Raw genomic sequence first — 17,668 nt, 5'->3', positions numbered from 1 at the left:
TACTTTTTGAAGAAAGCTTAATTTCAATACCCGATTCACTTGATGATTATTCCATGAATTTATCTATTACTGCGCAATATAATTTCATTAATAAACCATTGCAGCTATTACTCAGGTCAAAATCTTTGAACTAAGGATGCAATTGCATAAAGTACCAACACTAAATTTTTAAAAAGACATATTCGTGAAAATGCACCGTGTCTCAGACTGGAACATTTGAAGCAAGATAGGAACAAAATTAAGACAATAAGTTAGTGTTGGGTCGCTCCAACAAAGAGCAGACACAATGGGCTAAATATCCGCTATCTGAGCATCCAAAGTTCTATTCCTATATTGCCAGTTCTTACTCATGCAACAGTTTCATTGTTGGAGCTATTGTATATTCAAAGGTGCATGGAAACTTTTTACCGTATTTATGTGGAGTACAATACACCCTCCAAAGGACATAGGATCAGGTGCATAAAACCTGAGAGGGTAGTTTGTGTGACAAACATGACAGCAAGCATACAACAATCTCCAGAGAGCCCACTGGGAAACTCTATAACCAGGTTCCACAATAATAAGGACTGCATAGACTTCTGGTAGTTTAGAGAGTTCAAATTTTATTCAAATTTGCCATTATTAGAATTCCATCAATTAAAGCAATCATTCAGTTAACTTGGATACAGATACACTATAAAAATTCAAAGGCTAAGTAAGGAGCTGTGCTGCATTATAGAAAAATATCTACCGAACAAACCAAAATAATCGTCGTACAATTTTTGCAGAACCAAGGAATAGATATTTGCAATGGACCATCAACAGGGACAATTTTTAAAGTTACTTTGTTGCATATTTCCAAAACATAGCGAGGAGCAAAATTACAATAGTTTGACTTTTTTCAATGTTCTTGTCACAAGCCTGACATTACCATACTGACTTGGAAATATATATCCCTTTATCTCACCTGTGTCAAAATCCCAGAACTTGCTTCCTAACAGCACCGTAGCTGTACTTACACCTCACAAACTGCAGTCTATTGTAGTTAGGGTTAGGCAATAAATGTTGGCCTTGGCAGCAACACCCAAAACTCATGGTTAGCACTTCTGCCTCACAGCATCATGGACCCGTGTTCAATTCCGGCCATGGGTGACTGTGTGGAGTTTGCACATTTTCCCTGTGGCTGCATGGGTTTTCTCCGGCTAGTCCGGTTTCCTCCCACAGTCCAAAGATGTGCTGGTGAGGTAGATTGATTGATTTGATTTATTGTCACATGTACCGAAGTGCAGTGAAAAGTATTTTTCTGCGGCCGAGGGAATGTACACAGAAAAAACATAATAGACAAAGAGAATAATCAACGGAGAACATAGACAATGGTACATCGACAAACAGTGATTGGTTATAATAATAATTACTTGTCACAAGTAGGCTACAATGAAGTTACTGTGAAAAGCCCCTAGTCACCACGTTCCGGTGCCTGTTCGGGGAGGCTGGTACTGGAATTGAACCCATGCTGCTGCCGTGTTCTGGATTACAAGCCAGCTGTGTAGCCCACTGTGCTAAACCAGCAGTGCGGAACAAGGGGCCAAACAAAGCAAATACATGAGCAAGAACAGCATAGGGTGTCGTGAATAGTATTCTTACAGGGAACAGATCAGTTCGAGGGGGAGTCGTTGAGGAGTCTTGTAGCTGTGGGAAAGAAGCTGTTCCTATGGCTGGATGTGCGGGTCTTCAAACTTCTGTACCTTCTGCCTTATAGAAGGGTCTGGAAGAAGGCAATGCCTGGGTGGGAGGGGTCTCTGATAATGCTGGCTGCCTTCCTGCCCATTGGCCATGCTAAATTGCCCCTTAGTGTCCAAAGATGTACACGTTAAGTGGGGTTACATGGACAGGGCAGGGGGGTGGACCTAAGAGGGATGGTGCAGACTCGATGGGCTGAATGGCCTCCTTATGCACTGTCGGAATTCTATGGTTCTAGGTCCTAGCTGTCAGATTCTACAATGGTACTACAATGGTCGTACATTTTATGGGTTGGATAATGAATTTCCTGTAGTTTTAGTAATCTTTTGCAAATTCAATAATCAACCAACTATTTGTGTCTCCAGACCGCCCTAGGATAGCAGGGAATAAATTTGAAAGCTCAAGCAAACATGGTTTGCAATAAAATATTATGCAGGGCAGCATGATTGTACAGTGGTTATCACTGCTGCCTCACAGCATCAGGGACCCAGGTTCTGTTCCAGTCTTGAGTGACCACCCGTGTGTAGTTTGCTCCTTCTCCCCATGGGTTTCCTCGGGTGCTCCGGTTGCCTCCCAGAGTCCAAAGATAGGTGGGGTTACAGGGATGGGCTTAGGTGAGGTGCTCATTCAGAGGGTCAGTGAAAGAATGACCTCTTTCTGCACTGTAGGGATTTTATGATTCAGATTTAAATTACGATCAAGAATAAATTTTATATTCCATGATTGTTGCCATGGTTAGGCATCGTGTTAAGAGAAAATAAGCCGAGGAAATAAGCCAAGGCAATAGCCAGGGTGTAATGCCACCTAGTTTGCCTATATAGAAGTATACAGCACAGGACGCCCTTCAAACCATAAAGTATGTTCCAGCTCTTTAGTGCAGCAAACCAAAACTAATCCTACTGCCCTGCCTGCTCCCCATAATGTGGTATCTATCTCGGCTGAAATACCATGTGCAATTTTCCCTCAAATGATGCAACGGTTATTGTCTCAGTCACTCCTTTGGACAAAGAATTCTTTGCTTAAAAGGGCTGAACCATTGCCACAGCAGCTTATCCAACCAGTGGAAATTTTTTTTTTTCCTGGTCACTATAAAGACTATTAAAAGTCCTCTTCACATTCTCTGCACCAGTGGAAAAGGACCCAGAATCGCAAATAGTCACTTCAAATTCCCACCCCAAGCATCGTGGTGAACCTATACTCTTGTGTTCTACATGACATTAATCTCCTTCTGTAATGGCCTCATCCAATACACATGTCTACTTTGTGGAATAGTGGTATCTCCCTGCCCACAATTTTAAATCGATGCTCTCAGTTCTTGTTTATCTCAAAATCTGTATAAATGGGGGGGGGGGGTTTATAGATTAAAATGTATTTTCCATCCACCAGTCCATTGAGTATTTCACTATGTTCATCACTGCTTACCAAACCTTTCACCCACTCTTGGGTCATCAGCAAATTTCTAGATTATAGCCCCCAAGCATAAATCATCCCCAAATACTAAAATTGAAAACATCACCCAGCATTGGCTGCATGGGTGTGCAATGCTCAACCCTTCAGCATGTGTGCGCAACGCTCAACCCTTCAGCATGGGTGCGCAACGCTCAACCCTTCTGCATGGGTGCGCAACACTCAACCCTTCTGCATGGGTGCGCAACGCTCAACCCTTCTGCATGGGTGCGCAACGCTCAACCCTTCTGCATGGGTGTGCAACGCTCAACCCTTCTGCATGGGTGTGCAACGCTCAACCCTTCTGCATGGGTGTGCAACGCTCAACCCTTCTGCATGGGTGTGCAACGCTCAACCCTTCTGCATGGGTGTGCAACGCTCAACCCTTCTGCATGGGTGTGCAACGCTCAACCCTTCTGCATGGGTGCGCAACGCTCAACCCTTCGACATTTCTAACAGTACAATTACCCTAACTCTGTTTCCCAGCCAACTTTCTATCCTTACTGATATATTGCGTTTCATACCACATACCTGACTTCAAACAGTTAGCAGCCAGTATAGTACATGACTATTCAACAAGTGCTGCAGACATTTGATTATTATTAAGTCTGTTAATTCTGGAGCCAAATTCAATGCCTCTTTCTATTCCCTCCCCACACTTACCACCTACTCATACCCCACAAAAACGTAAAAATTTAAAATAAACTCCAATTTTAATCTCTGCATTTATGCTTGGGTAAATTTTATTTCCAGATGGGGTTTGACTTCTATTTAAGACTGCAATGCACAACTTTACGACAAGACGAGAAAGAAAAGAAATCAATTCAGTGCACTAAACAAATTCAAGCAGACAGAAGACAGCAGCTTCTGTTCATTTACAGGATTTCAACAGGGCAGACAGCCCAGGAACGCAAAATACACCAACCCTCACCGAAAGCTAGAATTCCAAAATATTCTCATACAAAAGTAAAAATATCTCAAGTATATAGTCAATTTAGAGATTCAGACCACCAAAACTGTGAAGACAGCTTTCACTTTTAGGAAGTCAGAAAACAAAGGCCGTATCATTCACCCAATTCTTCACCAATATAAAACAACATGGTCACGGATTAAAATCAGTTCTACATTCCATTATAAATCAGCTTTGAGACATGGTCCATTTTTTAGATGCGGTTACATTCATTTTAATGTAATCATCTTGATAGTATGGAAATGGTTTGGTCACACTACCTTTAGTAGACAGCAACCACATTTTCTAAACCCCTTGATTATAGCAGCCTTCAATTTAACTTGAATAATTATGTAAAACATATGCAAATTTTAACTGCTTGACCTTAACTATCGGCTTCTGTAACATTTCAAATACATTGCACTACCGAAGATCAATACCATCAGAATTGCTCAGCATACGCAACATTATTTGAAACATAGCTAGAGAGGGAATGTGCAATTGTTTAATCGTTCGCTCACCCATCCAAAAAGAGAAAAGTATTCTACTAATATGCACCTTCAGTCGAGAGGTTGATCATGAAGCGCATCACCTCCATACTCCCAGAACGCCTTGATCCACTGCAATTCGCATACCGCCGCAACCGGTCCACATCAGACACCATTTCCCAGGCCCTACACTCATCCCTAGAGCATCTCGAAAACAAGGAGTCCTACATTAGACTCCTATTTATTGACTACAGCTCCACCTTCAACGCCATAATCCCAGCCAAGCTCATATCAAAGCTCCAAAACCTAGGACTCGGCTCCCCACTCTGCAACTGGATCCTCGATTTTCTGACCAACAGACCACAGTCAGTAAGAATGAACAACAACACCTCCTCCACAATAGTCCTCAACACCGGCGCCCCGCAAGGCTGCGTACTTAGCCCCCTACTCTACTCCCTGTACACACACGACTGCGTGGCAAAACTTGGTTCCAACTCCATCTACAAGTTTGCTGACGATACGACCATAGTGGGCCGGATCTGAATAACGATGAGTCCGAATACAGGAGGGAGATAGAGAACCTAGTGGAGTGGTGTAGCGACAACAATCTCTCCCTCAATGCCAGCAAAACTAAAGAGCTGGTAATTGACTTCAGGAAGCAAAGTACTGTACACACCCCTGTCAGCATCAACGGGGCCGAGGTGGAGATGGTTAGCAGTTTCAAATTCCTAGGGGTGCACATCTCCAAAAATCTGTCCTGGTCCACCCAAGTCGACGCTACCACCAAGAAAGCACAACAGCGCCTATACTTCCTCAGGAAACTAAGGAAATTCGGCATGTCCACATTGACTCTTACCAACTTTTACAGATGCACCATAGAAAGCATCCTATCAGGCTGCATCACAGCCTGGTATGGCAACTGCTCGGCCCAGGACCGCAAGAAACTTCAGAGAGTCGTGAACACCACCCAGTCCATCACACGAACCTGCCTCCCATCCATTGACTCCATCTACACCTCCCGCTGCCTGGGGAAAGCGGGCAGTATAATCAAAGATCCCTCCCACCCGGCTTACTCACTCTTCCAACTTCTTCCATCGGGCAGGAGATACAGAAGTCTGAGAACACGCACGAACAGACTCAAAAACAGCTTCTTCCCCACTGTCACCATCTCCTAAATGACCCTCTTATGAACTGATTTCATTAACACTACACCCTGTATGCTTCATCCGATGCCAGTGCTTTTGTAGCTACATTGTATATGTCGTGTTGCCCTATTATTTATTTTCTTTTATTCCCTTTTCTTCTCATGTACTTAATGATCTGTTGAGCTGCTCGCAGAAAAATACTTTTCACTGTACCTCGGTACACGTGACAATAAACAAATCCAATCCAATCCACCTTGATATTATCCTACTTATCATGCAAATACAATACATTTCATTCAAAACTCATTCACAGCTTTATGCCGTGAATTGTTCACTACATATGAACACTTAAGAGGAGTAGACCATTCAGTCCCTCAAGCCTGCTTCACTATTCAATAAAATCACGGTTATAGTGGCACACTGGTTAACACTGCAGGCTCACAGAGCGGAGGACCCGGGTTCGATCCCGGCCACGGGCCACTGTCCGTCTAGAGTTTTCACATTCTCCCCGTGTCTGCATGGGTCTCACCCCCACAACCCAAAGATGTGCAGGATAGGTGGAGTGGCCATGCTAAATTGCCCCTTAATTGAAATTTATTTTTAAAAATCATGGCTGATCTGACTGTGGCCTTAAGTGCACATTCCGATTACCTCCAAAATCCTTAGATTCTTGACCAACAAGGGAGTCTATCTACCATTGCCTTAAAAATATTTAATGACCCTGCCTCCACTGCTCTCCAGGAAGAGAATTTCAAAGACTCAACTCAAAGAATTTCCTCTCATCACCGTTTTAAATGGAGGCCCCTTATTTCTAAACTGTCTCTCTTCGTTCCTAGACTCTTCAACAAGGGGAAACATCCTTTCAGCATGTCAATTTCCCTCAGGATCTTGTTTTAATAAGATCACCTCTCATTCTTCTAAATTTCAATCAATACAGGCCCAGCTTGTCGAACCTTTCCACATAAGATACCACTAAGCCCACCCCCCCACCACCACACAACTCCAAATGTAGATTATAAATGTAGATACGAGTTCACTCTATTGATAAGGTTAATCTCCGCCACCCCAATAGCCTAATTTATTAATAATAATCTTTATTAGTGTCACAAGTAGGCTTACATTAACACTGCAATGAAGGTACTGTGAAAATCCCTATTCTTCATTGCTTCCACCAAGTACATACAGCTTATTTTGAACATCTTTTCTGCTGACATGAAGTGGTAAGATGCAAAAAAAGCTGACACTGTGCCGATGGCTTCCTTTTGTTCTGTACCATTCTTTTGTGATTTATGATTCAACCACATGAAGAATTCAACAACACGTCCGGTGCTGTCACGATCACCGGCTATTTCCAACTTGGCAACACTGCCCAACTCCACCCCCACCTTAGCTCATCTGCTGCCGAAACCTTCATCCATGCCTTTGTTACCTCTAGATGAAACTAACCCAACACACCTGGCCAACCTCCCACATTCTTTGGCTTTGACAAAGAGTCATCCAGAGTCGAAACGTTAGCTCCCTTTTCTCTCCACAGATACTGTCAGACCTGCTGAGATTGTCCAGTATTTTCAGTTTTTGTTTCAGATTCCAGCATCCGCAGTAATTTGCTTTCATCTCCCACATTCTATCCTTCATGATTCAAGGCCATCTAAAATCTGCTACCCATGTCTTTTCTTGCATCACGTCTCATTCACCCTTTTTACTTGCACTGACCTACACTGACGCCTGGGCAAGCAACACCTCTAATACAAAAATTCTTATTCTGGTTTCCAAATGTCTCCACAGCCTCGCTTCTCATCATCTCAAATCTCCCCCAGCCTTGAAATCCTCCAAATCTGCGCTTCTCCATTTCTTGCCTCTTGAGTATCGCCAACTTTAAATCACTCCACCATAATTGCCATGCCTTCAGCTGCCAAGGTCCTAAGCTTTAGAAATCCACCCCCAAACCTCGCGCCACTCATTCCTCCTTTGAAATGCTCGTTTAGCTCTGGCCAAGCTTTTGGTCATTTGCCCTAATGGCTCAGTGCTAAATTTTGATTGCTCCTGTCAAGCACCATGGGACATTTTATTACATCAAAGGAACTTTATAAATAAACTGCTGACACAGGGGTCACCAACCTCACCGAGGTCCCTGAACGTCAGAGGTCCCTGAACCCACTACCCTCACAACTGAGTTTCAAAGAGCCTCATCACGGCAGGTAATAGATCAAGAGCAGAGGATGATGGCAGTACAGCCATAAACAACGGAGGTCGGCAAAAGGCTCCAGGGTGGAAATCTGGACCCAGTTCCCCACGCAGCAAATTCTTAGCCTCAACAGTAGGGTGCTGCAGGGTGGCATAAGAAGTGGTGTACCCACATGCGTGGTGAAGATGGGTGGCACAGTAGCACAGTGGCTTCACAGCTCCAGGATCCGAGGTTCGATTCCCGGCTCGGGTCGCTGTTTGTGCGGAGTCTGCACATTGTCCCCATGCCTGCGTGGGCTTCCTCCGGGTGCTCCGGTTTCCTCCCACAGGCCAAAGTTGTGCAGGTTAGGTGGATTGGCCATGCTAATTTGCCCCTTGGTGTCAAAAAAGGTTAGGTGGGGTTATGGGGATAGGGTGGAGGTATGGGCTTAGGTAGGGTGCTCCTTCCAAGGGGCGTGCAGACTCGATGGGACGAATGGCCTCCTTCTGCACTATAAATTCTGAGGGGAGGGGGCTGCCAAATACCCACCACTCATCTGCCCTCCCCCACCCCGTGCTCTCTGGCGCCTCCTGGCGATAAGTTAGGATCAGAAGGAGGTGGGGGAGAAAAAAGGCGAGAAACGAATAAGGAACTGAGTGAGCGGGGCTGAAGAATCTTTAAAAAGGAACAGCACGTTCCCGTTAGCTCCCACCTTACTTCCCCAACCAGCCCGTATACGGAACATCCTTCTGGCGACTCTTTTAAAAACGTTTGCACAAACGGATGGGGGGGGGGGGGGGGTGCGCTCCGCCCCACTGCCCGCTTCCCCAACGATGACAGGAGCCCAAACAACTGACTGGGTAAGGGAGTGAGGACCGGGACGCTCAGTCAGCACGGGGGGGGGGGGGGGGGTGGCAGCCCACCTCGCCGCGGCCTACTGCCGCTCGGGAGCCTCGGCTTTGCCAGCGGGGAGGCGGGCAGCCCAGGCTCCGGCCGGCGGATCCGTGACCTTCAGCGGCCCTCACCTCCCTGCCCGAAACGCCCCAAAGGTTCTCGCTCACCTGGTTTCTCCAGCCTGCCGGACATTTCCTGACGCCGGCCCGCGGGGGTTCTTCTCCTCTCCCCCGCCCCTTCGATGAGGAGAAATCCCCACTCACTCGGTCCCCATGACGTCTCCCGCCCGCCACCTTACCGCAGCCGCCCGTTACTTTCCAAACCGCCTTCTCTCCTCCTGCCGCCCGCCCAGGGCCGGCCTCTCCCTCTCTCTCTCTGCTGAGCTGACTGACTGACTCGCAGACTGGCCGCGGGAGGACGGGATCCGCAGCGGAGGACTTTAAAAAAAAAAGCCCACCCCCCGAGCGAAGGAGGAGCCCTGCTCCCTGCTCTCCCTGCCCTCAGCCGCCCAAAACTCGCCCCATCCGCCAGCTGCAGCGCCCCCTGCCGGCCGGAGTACCGCGTCGCCGCCTGCCTGCCGAGCGGAGGACCACAACGCCACCTGCCGGTGGGAGGACCACATCGCCGCCTGCCTGCCGGCCGGAGGACCATGCCAACCTTGTGTCTCTCCCACCCCCACAAACACGCAAAGCCTCTCCAGGTGCACGTCACAACAACAACTTTGATTTCATAGAATTTACAGTGCAGGAGGCCATTCGGCCCATCGAGTCTGCATCGGCCCTTGGAAAGAGCAGCCTACACAAGCCCGCGTCTCCACCCTATCCCCGTCACCCTGTAACATCACCTAACCTCTTTGGACACTATGGGGCAATTTAGCATGGCCAATCCATCTAACCGGTGCATCTTTGGACAGTGGGAGGAAACCCACGCAGACACGGGGAGAAAGTGCAAAATCCCCACAGTCACCCGAGGCCGGAATTGAACCTGGGGCCCTGGTGCTGTGAGGCAGCAGTGCTAACCACTGTGTTACCATGCTGCCCAAAAGCATAATACTCTGCAGGTAATCTGGAATAAAACCATCGCTGGTATAAAGGAGGCAGAAGCAGTTCGGGCAGCATCTGCAGCGGGAGAAACAAGAGTTAACGTTTCGAGTCTCTAGAGCTCTTCCTCAGAGCTAAACAGAGGGGGTAGAGAACCTTTGAGGTGGGGCGGAGCAAAATTGAAGGTCAGGGAGGAGCTCAGGAGAGATTTGACAAAGATGTCATGGACACAAGAGCACAGGAAGTGTTAATGGTAGAACGAAGGATGTAAGAAAGCAGAATGTGTTAATAGACTGGTATAGAGTCTGCACCGGCCCTTGGAAAGAGCACCCTACTTAAGCCCACACCTCCACCCTATCCTCGTAACCCAATCTAACCTTTTGGGTTACCCCCCACAGTCCAAAGATGTGCGTGTTAGGTGGATTGGCTATGCTAAATTGCCCTTAGTGTCCAAAAAATGTTAAGTGGGGTTACTGGGTTACGGGGATAGGGTGGAAGTGTGGGCTTGGGTAGGGTGCGCTTTCCAAGGCCCGGTGCAGACTCGATGGGCCGAATGGCCTCCTTCAACAATGTAAATACTATGATCCTAAGGGGCAATTTAGCATGGCCAATCCATCTAACCTGCACATCTTTGGACTGTGAGAGGAAACCGGAGCTGTGGCCAAGCTTTTGTCAAGCATCTTGTGTGATTCAGTGTCAGATTTTATTTGCTAATTGTCCTGTCCAGCACCATGTCACATCTTATTACTCAGTAAATGCTGGAAATACCCTGCAGGTCTGTCAGCATCTGTGGAGAGAGTTCCAACTATATTTTCTTTCAGCTTCTTACATTTTATTTGGGGTCACCTCAATGCTGGCTGATCACTCTTCTCCATCTCTTCCTGTCAACAGCCATTCCTCTTCTAATCCCACCTATTTACGTCTCTTGTCATCTCATCTGTCCATCTGGTCTGGGGCCTCCTCCAACTCCTCCTTCCTAGCAGGCCCACCTCCATCACTCACATCATCACGTGTCCTTTCTCTCTCTCCGCCATGGATGACCAATGGGCAAATAATGTGCAAATGTAGCAATTTCAAGAAACACATGGGGAGGTTAAGATGCTGTTTTTGAGAAGTTAACAGCGAGCAAATCATCCAGCGGCAGGGTGGCACAGTGGTTAGCACTGCTGGCTCACAGTACCAGGTACTCGGGTTCAATTCAAGCCTTGGGTCACTGTCTGTGTGGAGTTTGTATGTTCTCCCCGTGTCTGTGCGGGTTTTCTCCGGGTCCTCTGGTTTCCTCCCACAGTCCAAAGATGTGCAGGTTAGGTGGACTGGCCATACTAAAAATTTCCCCGAGTGTCCAAAGTGTTAGGTGGGGTAGCTGTGTGTTGGAGATAGGGTGGGAGCTCTCGAAGGTCGTTGCAGACTGGATGTGCTGAATGGCCTCATTTTGCACTGTAGCGATTCTATGTTCTACTTGTGACAATTCACAATTCCTGGGGTTTCTCCCCTTCGACACTAGTTTCTGGCCAGCTTACACAGTAATAACAGCTCGTGCCATTCAAACACCTCAATCTTTCCAGCAAATTCCGATCCAGTGTCTCAAAAGGACCTTTCATCCGAACAAGTGGTTAAAAGTAGTAAACAAATGTAGAATAATACTTCCAAAACATTTCGGGAGAAATTAGCTTATCCAAAAATGATGAGATATTCTCAAATCAAACTGAACAAATATACCTATACAAGAATTACAAGGTATTATGATTGATAATTAAAACTCAGTAAATGAAACTCTTTTTAAAAAGTCACCAGTACCAAGGAACTTGCGTCTGTTAAAACCACTGCCTTGTTTATCCAAATCCTTGTGGACCTTTGGATAGGCGAGAGACTGATATCCACTCAGTGACACTGAGCAGGACACACAGATTCTCCTGCTCACTATTACCCTTATCCGATCTACATATTCAAAATCACAGCTGCACTGAGCTGGCATCCAGACCACAGTTACATTTTAATTGAATGTAAACAGAGCGCTGACAGGAAGTTAGATTACATTATAAGTAAAACAAAAATTAAATAATTCCCAAGTGCCAGTGGAGCAGGTGAATAAGGCGTTTGAAGACCTTTATCGGGATAAGTCGGAACTGTCGGGGGATGAGTCGGTATGCGGGAATTTCTGGAGCAACTAGAGTGCCCGGGGAGGAGGAGAGAGCAGGATTGGAGGAAGCAATGGGGGTGGAAGAATGCAGGCAGCGATTGGAAAGATGCAGTTCCCGATGGAATTTTATTAAAAAATTCAGGAATAAGTTGGCACCGCTGATGGTAGAAATGTTTGAGGATGGCAATGGTTCGGGGAGTATTGCCAGAGAAGATGGGACAGGCATCCATCTCACTATTCCCTAAAAAGGATAATGATCCGGTAGAGTGTGGGTCGTACAGGCCCATTTCTCCACTGAACGCTCAGATATTGGCAAAGGTGCTGGCACCGAGGTTGGAGGAGAGCCTCTCGAAGGCTGTTGGGGAGGATCAGACGGGGTTAATTTACGTGGCAATCAGCTGTCATCAATAGTGCAGCAGCTGCTTTTCTAGCAAAAGGAAGGGAGTTGGAGGTAGTGGTGGCAGTAGATGCGGAGATGGCGTTTGACAGAGTGGAGTGAAGCTATCTACTGTGCTGGAGAAATTTGGCATGGGGCCTCCGTTTGTGGCATGGGTGAAATTGTTGTACAAGAATCCGACAGCATGTGTACGGACCGTATGAATTCGGGGTACTTTCCACTATTTCGGGGAACGAGGCAGGGCTGCCTCATATCCCCCTTTTGTTCGCGCTGGGGATTGAACCCTTGGCCATTGTACTGAGGGGTTCGGACTTATGGAAGGGATAGTGAAGGGGGGTGGAGTATAGGATGTCTCTGTACACGGATGAACTGCTGTTGTGCATCTCAAACCCAAGCTCGTCGGTGAGGGATATAATGGGGTTGCTGACGAGATTCGGGGCATTTACAGGATACAAGTTGAATCTAGGGAAAAGCAAATATTTTGTGGTGTCTTCTCCAGGGGCTGGAGTGGGAGGGTTGCCATTTCAGTCAACAACTCATTTTAGGTATTTGGGGGTGCAGGTGGTGGGGAATTGGGCATGGCTTTGTAAGCTCAATTTCATGAGTTTGGTGGGGAAGGTGAAGGAGGGCTTGTTGCAGTGGGATAGTCTCCCCTTGTTGCTGACAGGCCGGGTGCAGGCAGTGAAGGTGAACATTCTGCCTCGGTTCTTGTTTCTGTTTCAGTGACTGCCGGTCTTTTTACCAAAGGCATTTTTTAAAAGGGGTGGATAGGCTGGTCTCGTCCTTTGTGTGGACAGGGAAGGTGGCTAGGATAAGCAAAGTCTTGCTCCAAAGGAGGCGACAGTCGGGGGGGGATTGGCCCTCCCGAACCAGTTATACTATTACTGGGTGGTGAATGCGGAGAAGATGCGGGGTTGGAGTAGGGAGATGGAGGCTTTATGGGTGTGGATGGAGGCGGGTTCCTGTAAGGGACAAAAAAGTGCTGGCAACAGCGCCATTACCGTTTGCCCCAGGGAAGTACTCAAGTAGTCCTGCGGTGGTAGCCACGCTGAAGATTTGGAGGCAATTCCTATTTTTTTTTAATTTAGAGTACCAAATTATTTTTTTCTAATTAAGGGGCAATTTAGTGTGGCCAATCCACCTAACCTGCACATGTTTAGGTTGTGAGGGTGAAACCCATGCAAACACGGGGAGAATCTGCAAACTCCACACAGATAGTGACCCAGGGCTTGGATCGAATCCGGGTCCTCCGGATGTCTTGGCCTTCACCTTGTTGATCGGTTGCGGGTCCTGTTGGGGTGGAGGTCAGCATCCCCCCCCCCCCCGTGCGTCGGTGTGGCTGGGGGATCTAATGGAGTTACTGTATTCGGAGAAGGTCAAGTTTGTTCTGAGAGGGACAGAATGAGGGGTTTGTTTATCTTACACGTTGGGGACCTGGTGCCGTCAAGGTGTGGGGGTTGGGGGGGGGGAGTGAGGTAGGTGGGTGGTGTTGGGGTTGTGCTTATTTGTTGTAAAAATATTAAAATGTTGAAAATTTGAATTAAAATATTTTTCAAAAAAAAATTCAAAGTTGGAATTGGACTGGTGGGAGATATTTAGAATACATTTTTAATTGAGAAACCATCCCAAAAGACCTAAGTCAAAAATGCAGATAGCAGTAAATTTTAAAAGAATATAACAGAAGACAGGATAAATCATATTTGATGAACTCTATGCTTCAGGTTTTGAAACCACAGTGTTGAACAATGGCAAATATTGTTGGATGTTAAAAACGACAGATTTTGAGTTCCTGGGAGAGATTTATTTTTTTATTCATTCTTGAGATGCGAACATCACTGACACGGCCATCATTTATTGCCCATCCCCAAATGCCGTTGAGCATAATCTGAGTGATTTAACAGGCCATTTCAGAGAGTCGTTAAGAGTTAACCACATTGCTGTGGGTCTGGAGCCGCTTGCAGGCCAGACCAGGTAAGGTTAGCGGAAATCCTTCCCCGGAGTAGTGAAACAAATGAGTTTTCATAATTATTATCATTATTAATGAAACTGGCATTTTATTCCAGAATCATTAGTTAAACTTAAATTCCTCCTGCTGCGCTGGTGGGATTTAAACTGCTGCCAGCAGATTATTAGTCCAGGCCTCTGGATTACTAGTCCAGTAACATTACCACTATAATGTTAAAAGAGTTAGTGTAGGAGATTGTTTTTAAAAAATAAATTTAGAGTTTTCCAAATAAGGGGCAATTTAGCGTGGCCAATTCTACCTTGCACATCTTTGGGTTGTGGGGGTGAGGATCAGGATTTGCTGAAGACATCCATAATTCCTGCAATCGCAGGGAATCCTAACTTGAATTTGCCTAGACACTTGCATCTTGTTACATTTAAAATCATATCCCATCATGCCTTGTAAATGCTGGGTACTGCAGTTGCTAGTCAGATTTCTACCTGTTTCTGGCCAGACCCATACATCTGTTGCTATACAGATCGCGTCCCATCATGCCTAGCTACATTCAGGTTACTGCTGTTACTAGGCAGATTTTGTTTTATTCAAATTTAATTAAAAAATTTTTTTTTTAGAGTACCCAAATTTTTTTTTACCAATTAAGGGGCAATTTAGCATGGCCAATCCACCTACCCTGCACATCTTTTTGGGTTGTGAGGGAGACATCCATGCAGACATGGGGAGAATGTGCAAACTCCACATGGACAGCGACCCGGTGTAGGGATCGAACCCGGTCCTCAGCACTGTGAATTGTAGGAGATTGTGTGACGAGTTTTAGTTTCAATGGAGAGGATAATGAATTGCTGAAGACACCATAATTCCTGCAATCGCAGGGAATCCTAACTTTATGCAGCTCTGATTTATTTTTTTAAACTTTACCTAGATGCCCAATCTGTACTGATAGCTATTCAGAAGAATGGAAAGCAGAACTGCAACTTAAGTGTCTTGATCAGTATAGCGTAAGGGTGTTTGGGTTAGTAAAGATTAATGTGAGACAGCACTGCCCACATTATGATGCAGAGAGAGACACGTGATGATAGATTGTCTGTGGAGAGAGTCTGAGGGAAGTCAGCATGAAAATAGCACCTAGTCAGGGCCATACCTTGGAGATGTGTACATTGTATGTTAACAATAAACCGTTTATGTTCAACTACACAGGACTCCAGAACTCATAGCGAGACACCAAACAACATTCTAACAGTCAGCTGCTCAAGACTCCCAATCGGTAACTTAACATACAAACAAGGAGCAGGTGTAGGCCATTCGGCCACTGGAGTCTGCACTGCCATTTAATAAGATCATGACTGATCTGATAGTAACCTCAAAGCTGCATCCCGCCTTCCCCAGATAACCTACATCATGTTTGTTCGCTGTTTGTGTATCTGGGGAGTAGAAAAGTGTAAGTGTCTTACATTATATCAACACTGATAAAAATGTGGGGTTGGAATGCATCACTTGAAGAAACTCTAATTGGCAGAGTCAAGAGAATGAAACGCAGAGAATAAATAATATTAATAGAATGTGTATCTTCAAATATGCAGACATATGTTAGATCCTGCACAAGCCTTTGGGGGGGCGACACGGTGGCAGAGTGGTTAGCACTGCTGCCTCGCCGTGTCAGGGACCTGGGTTCAATTCTGGCCTTAGGTCACTGTGTGGAGTTTGTACTCCCCCCCCCATGTCTCTGTGGCTTCCTCTGGATGCTCTGGTTTCCTCCCACAGTCCAAAAATGTGTGGGCTAAGTGGACTGGCTATGCTAAAATTATCCCTTAGTGTCCAGAGATGTGCAGATTAGGTTATGGGGTTACGGGGATAGGGAAGGGTGGACGGGGGAGTAGACACGGGTAGTGTGCTCTTTCAAAGGGTCGGTGAAAAGTCGATGGGCAAATGGCCGACTTTTGCGCTGTAGGGATTCTATGGAAGATGAACCTCCATGGGAGCATAACATTGGAACACCAAAAATAGAGGAACAACAGATTCTTTCTATTTTTTGTTATTTGTTCAAGGGATATGAATATCACTAGACCAACATTTATTGCCCATTCCTAATTGCCCTTGTTCAGAGGGTATTTAACAGTTAACTGCATTACTGTGGGTCTGGAGTCACATGTAGATCAGACCAGGTAAGGACAGCAGATTTCCTAAAAGACATTAGTGAACCAGATGGGTTTTTATGACAATTAACAATGGTTTCATCAATAAACTTTTTTAATAGCAGATTTGTATTGAATTCTGCTGTGGTGGGATCTGAACCCCAGTCCCCAGAAAATTACCCTGGGACTCTCGAATACTAGTCCAGTGACAATACCACAATGCCACCATCTTTATTGGTACCAATACATTACTACGACACATTCCTCATTACTGGGAATCATCTCAACTCTTAAGCTCGGAGACTTCCGGTTGCGGCTATGCGGAGCTAAGTCGCACGTTCGGCAGCTCCCGCTAAAAACAGACTTTTGGGCTCTTTTTAGGGCCCGTAACGGTGCTTGTTCGACATTTCCCAGCGTGGGAAGGGGACAGCAACATTCCCCCAATAGTGTACGGATTGGACCAGGAGTGGGGCAATTTTAAAAATGGCACTGAAGCAAAGAAAGGTGGGAGGGAGGAGGACCAAGATGGCGGCAGGTGGAGACCAGGCAACATGGAGGCAGTGGGCGCAAGAGCAGCAGGAGCATCTCCAGCGCTGTCTTAAGGAACTGAAAGCAGAGCTGCTGGAGCCGATGAAGGCTTCAATCGATAAGCTGCTGGAGACCCAGACGGCCCAAGGGGCGGCGATCCGGGAGGTCCGGCAGAAGGTCTCGGAGAACGAGGACGAGATCCTGGGCCTGGCGGTGAAGGTGGAGGCGCACGAGGCGCTCCACAAGAAATGGCAGGCGAGGTTCGAGGAGATGGAGAACCGGTCGAGGCGGAAAAACCTGCGGATCTTGGGTCTCCCGGAGGGACTGGAGGGATCGGACGTGGGGGCCTACGTGGTCACCATGCTGAACTCTTAAGCTCGCCCACATTCACATAAATGAATAAATGCGAGACCAAACACAGACCACAGACCACTGTGTCACAGCTATTGCTGAGTAGATGGGGATTAACTTTAGAGTCGGGGTTTCTTCAAATGCACAATGCAGCTTCTCTGAAGACAGTATGGTGAGGAGGTCATCAAAAGGGCACCATGGTCACATATTGGTCATTTACTGTGTAAGAAAGGTTTGTTTGAGAGGAGGTGGAGAAACCGTGCTGCCTGGAGCATTGCAGTTTCACTTTTTCATCACTTTCAATGAAAGGAT

At 46.4% G+C, this 17,668-nt stretch overlaps 1 protein-coding gene across 9 annotated transcripts in view; it reads right to left on the bottom strand.

Moving 5' to 3' along the window:
• LOC140399227 (rap guanine nucleotide exchange factor 1-like) overlaps positions 1-9,300 on the bottom strand; it is a 208,737-nt gene extending 199,437 nt beyond the window's left edge. For 4 of the 9 annotated variants that reach the window (XM_072488614.1, XM_072488615.1, XM_072488617.1 and 1 more), the window contains exon 1: positions 8,973-9,299. In XM_072488614.1, coding sequence (XP_072344715.1) covers positions 8,973-8,997 — 25 coding nt within the window. In that variant the 5' untranslated portion in view covers positions 8,998-9,299. Of the gene's footprint in view, positions 1-8,972 lie in introns of all 9 variants that reach the window. The other 5 variants (XM_072488618.1, XM_072488619.1, XM_072488620.1 and 2 more) reach the window with 3 other exon arrangements.
• Positions 9,301-17,668: the final 8,368 nt, after the last annotated feature.

This window comes from Scyliorhinus torazame, chromosome 22 (genome assembly GCF_047496885.1).
Source record: "Scyliorhinus torazame isolate Kashiwa2021f chromosome 22, sScyTor2.1, whole genome shotgun sequence".
In the NCBI taxonomy this organism is placed as follows: Eukaryota; Metazoa; Chordata; class Chondrichthyes; order Carcharhiniformes; family Scyliorhinidae; genus Scyliorhinus; species Scyliorhinus torazame.
This window is presented reverse-complemented; position numbering and strand designations above follow the sequence as displayed.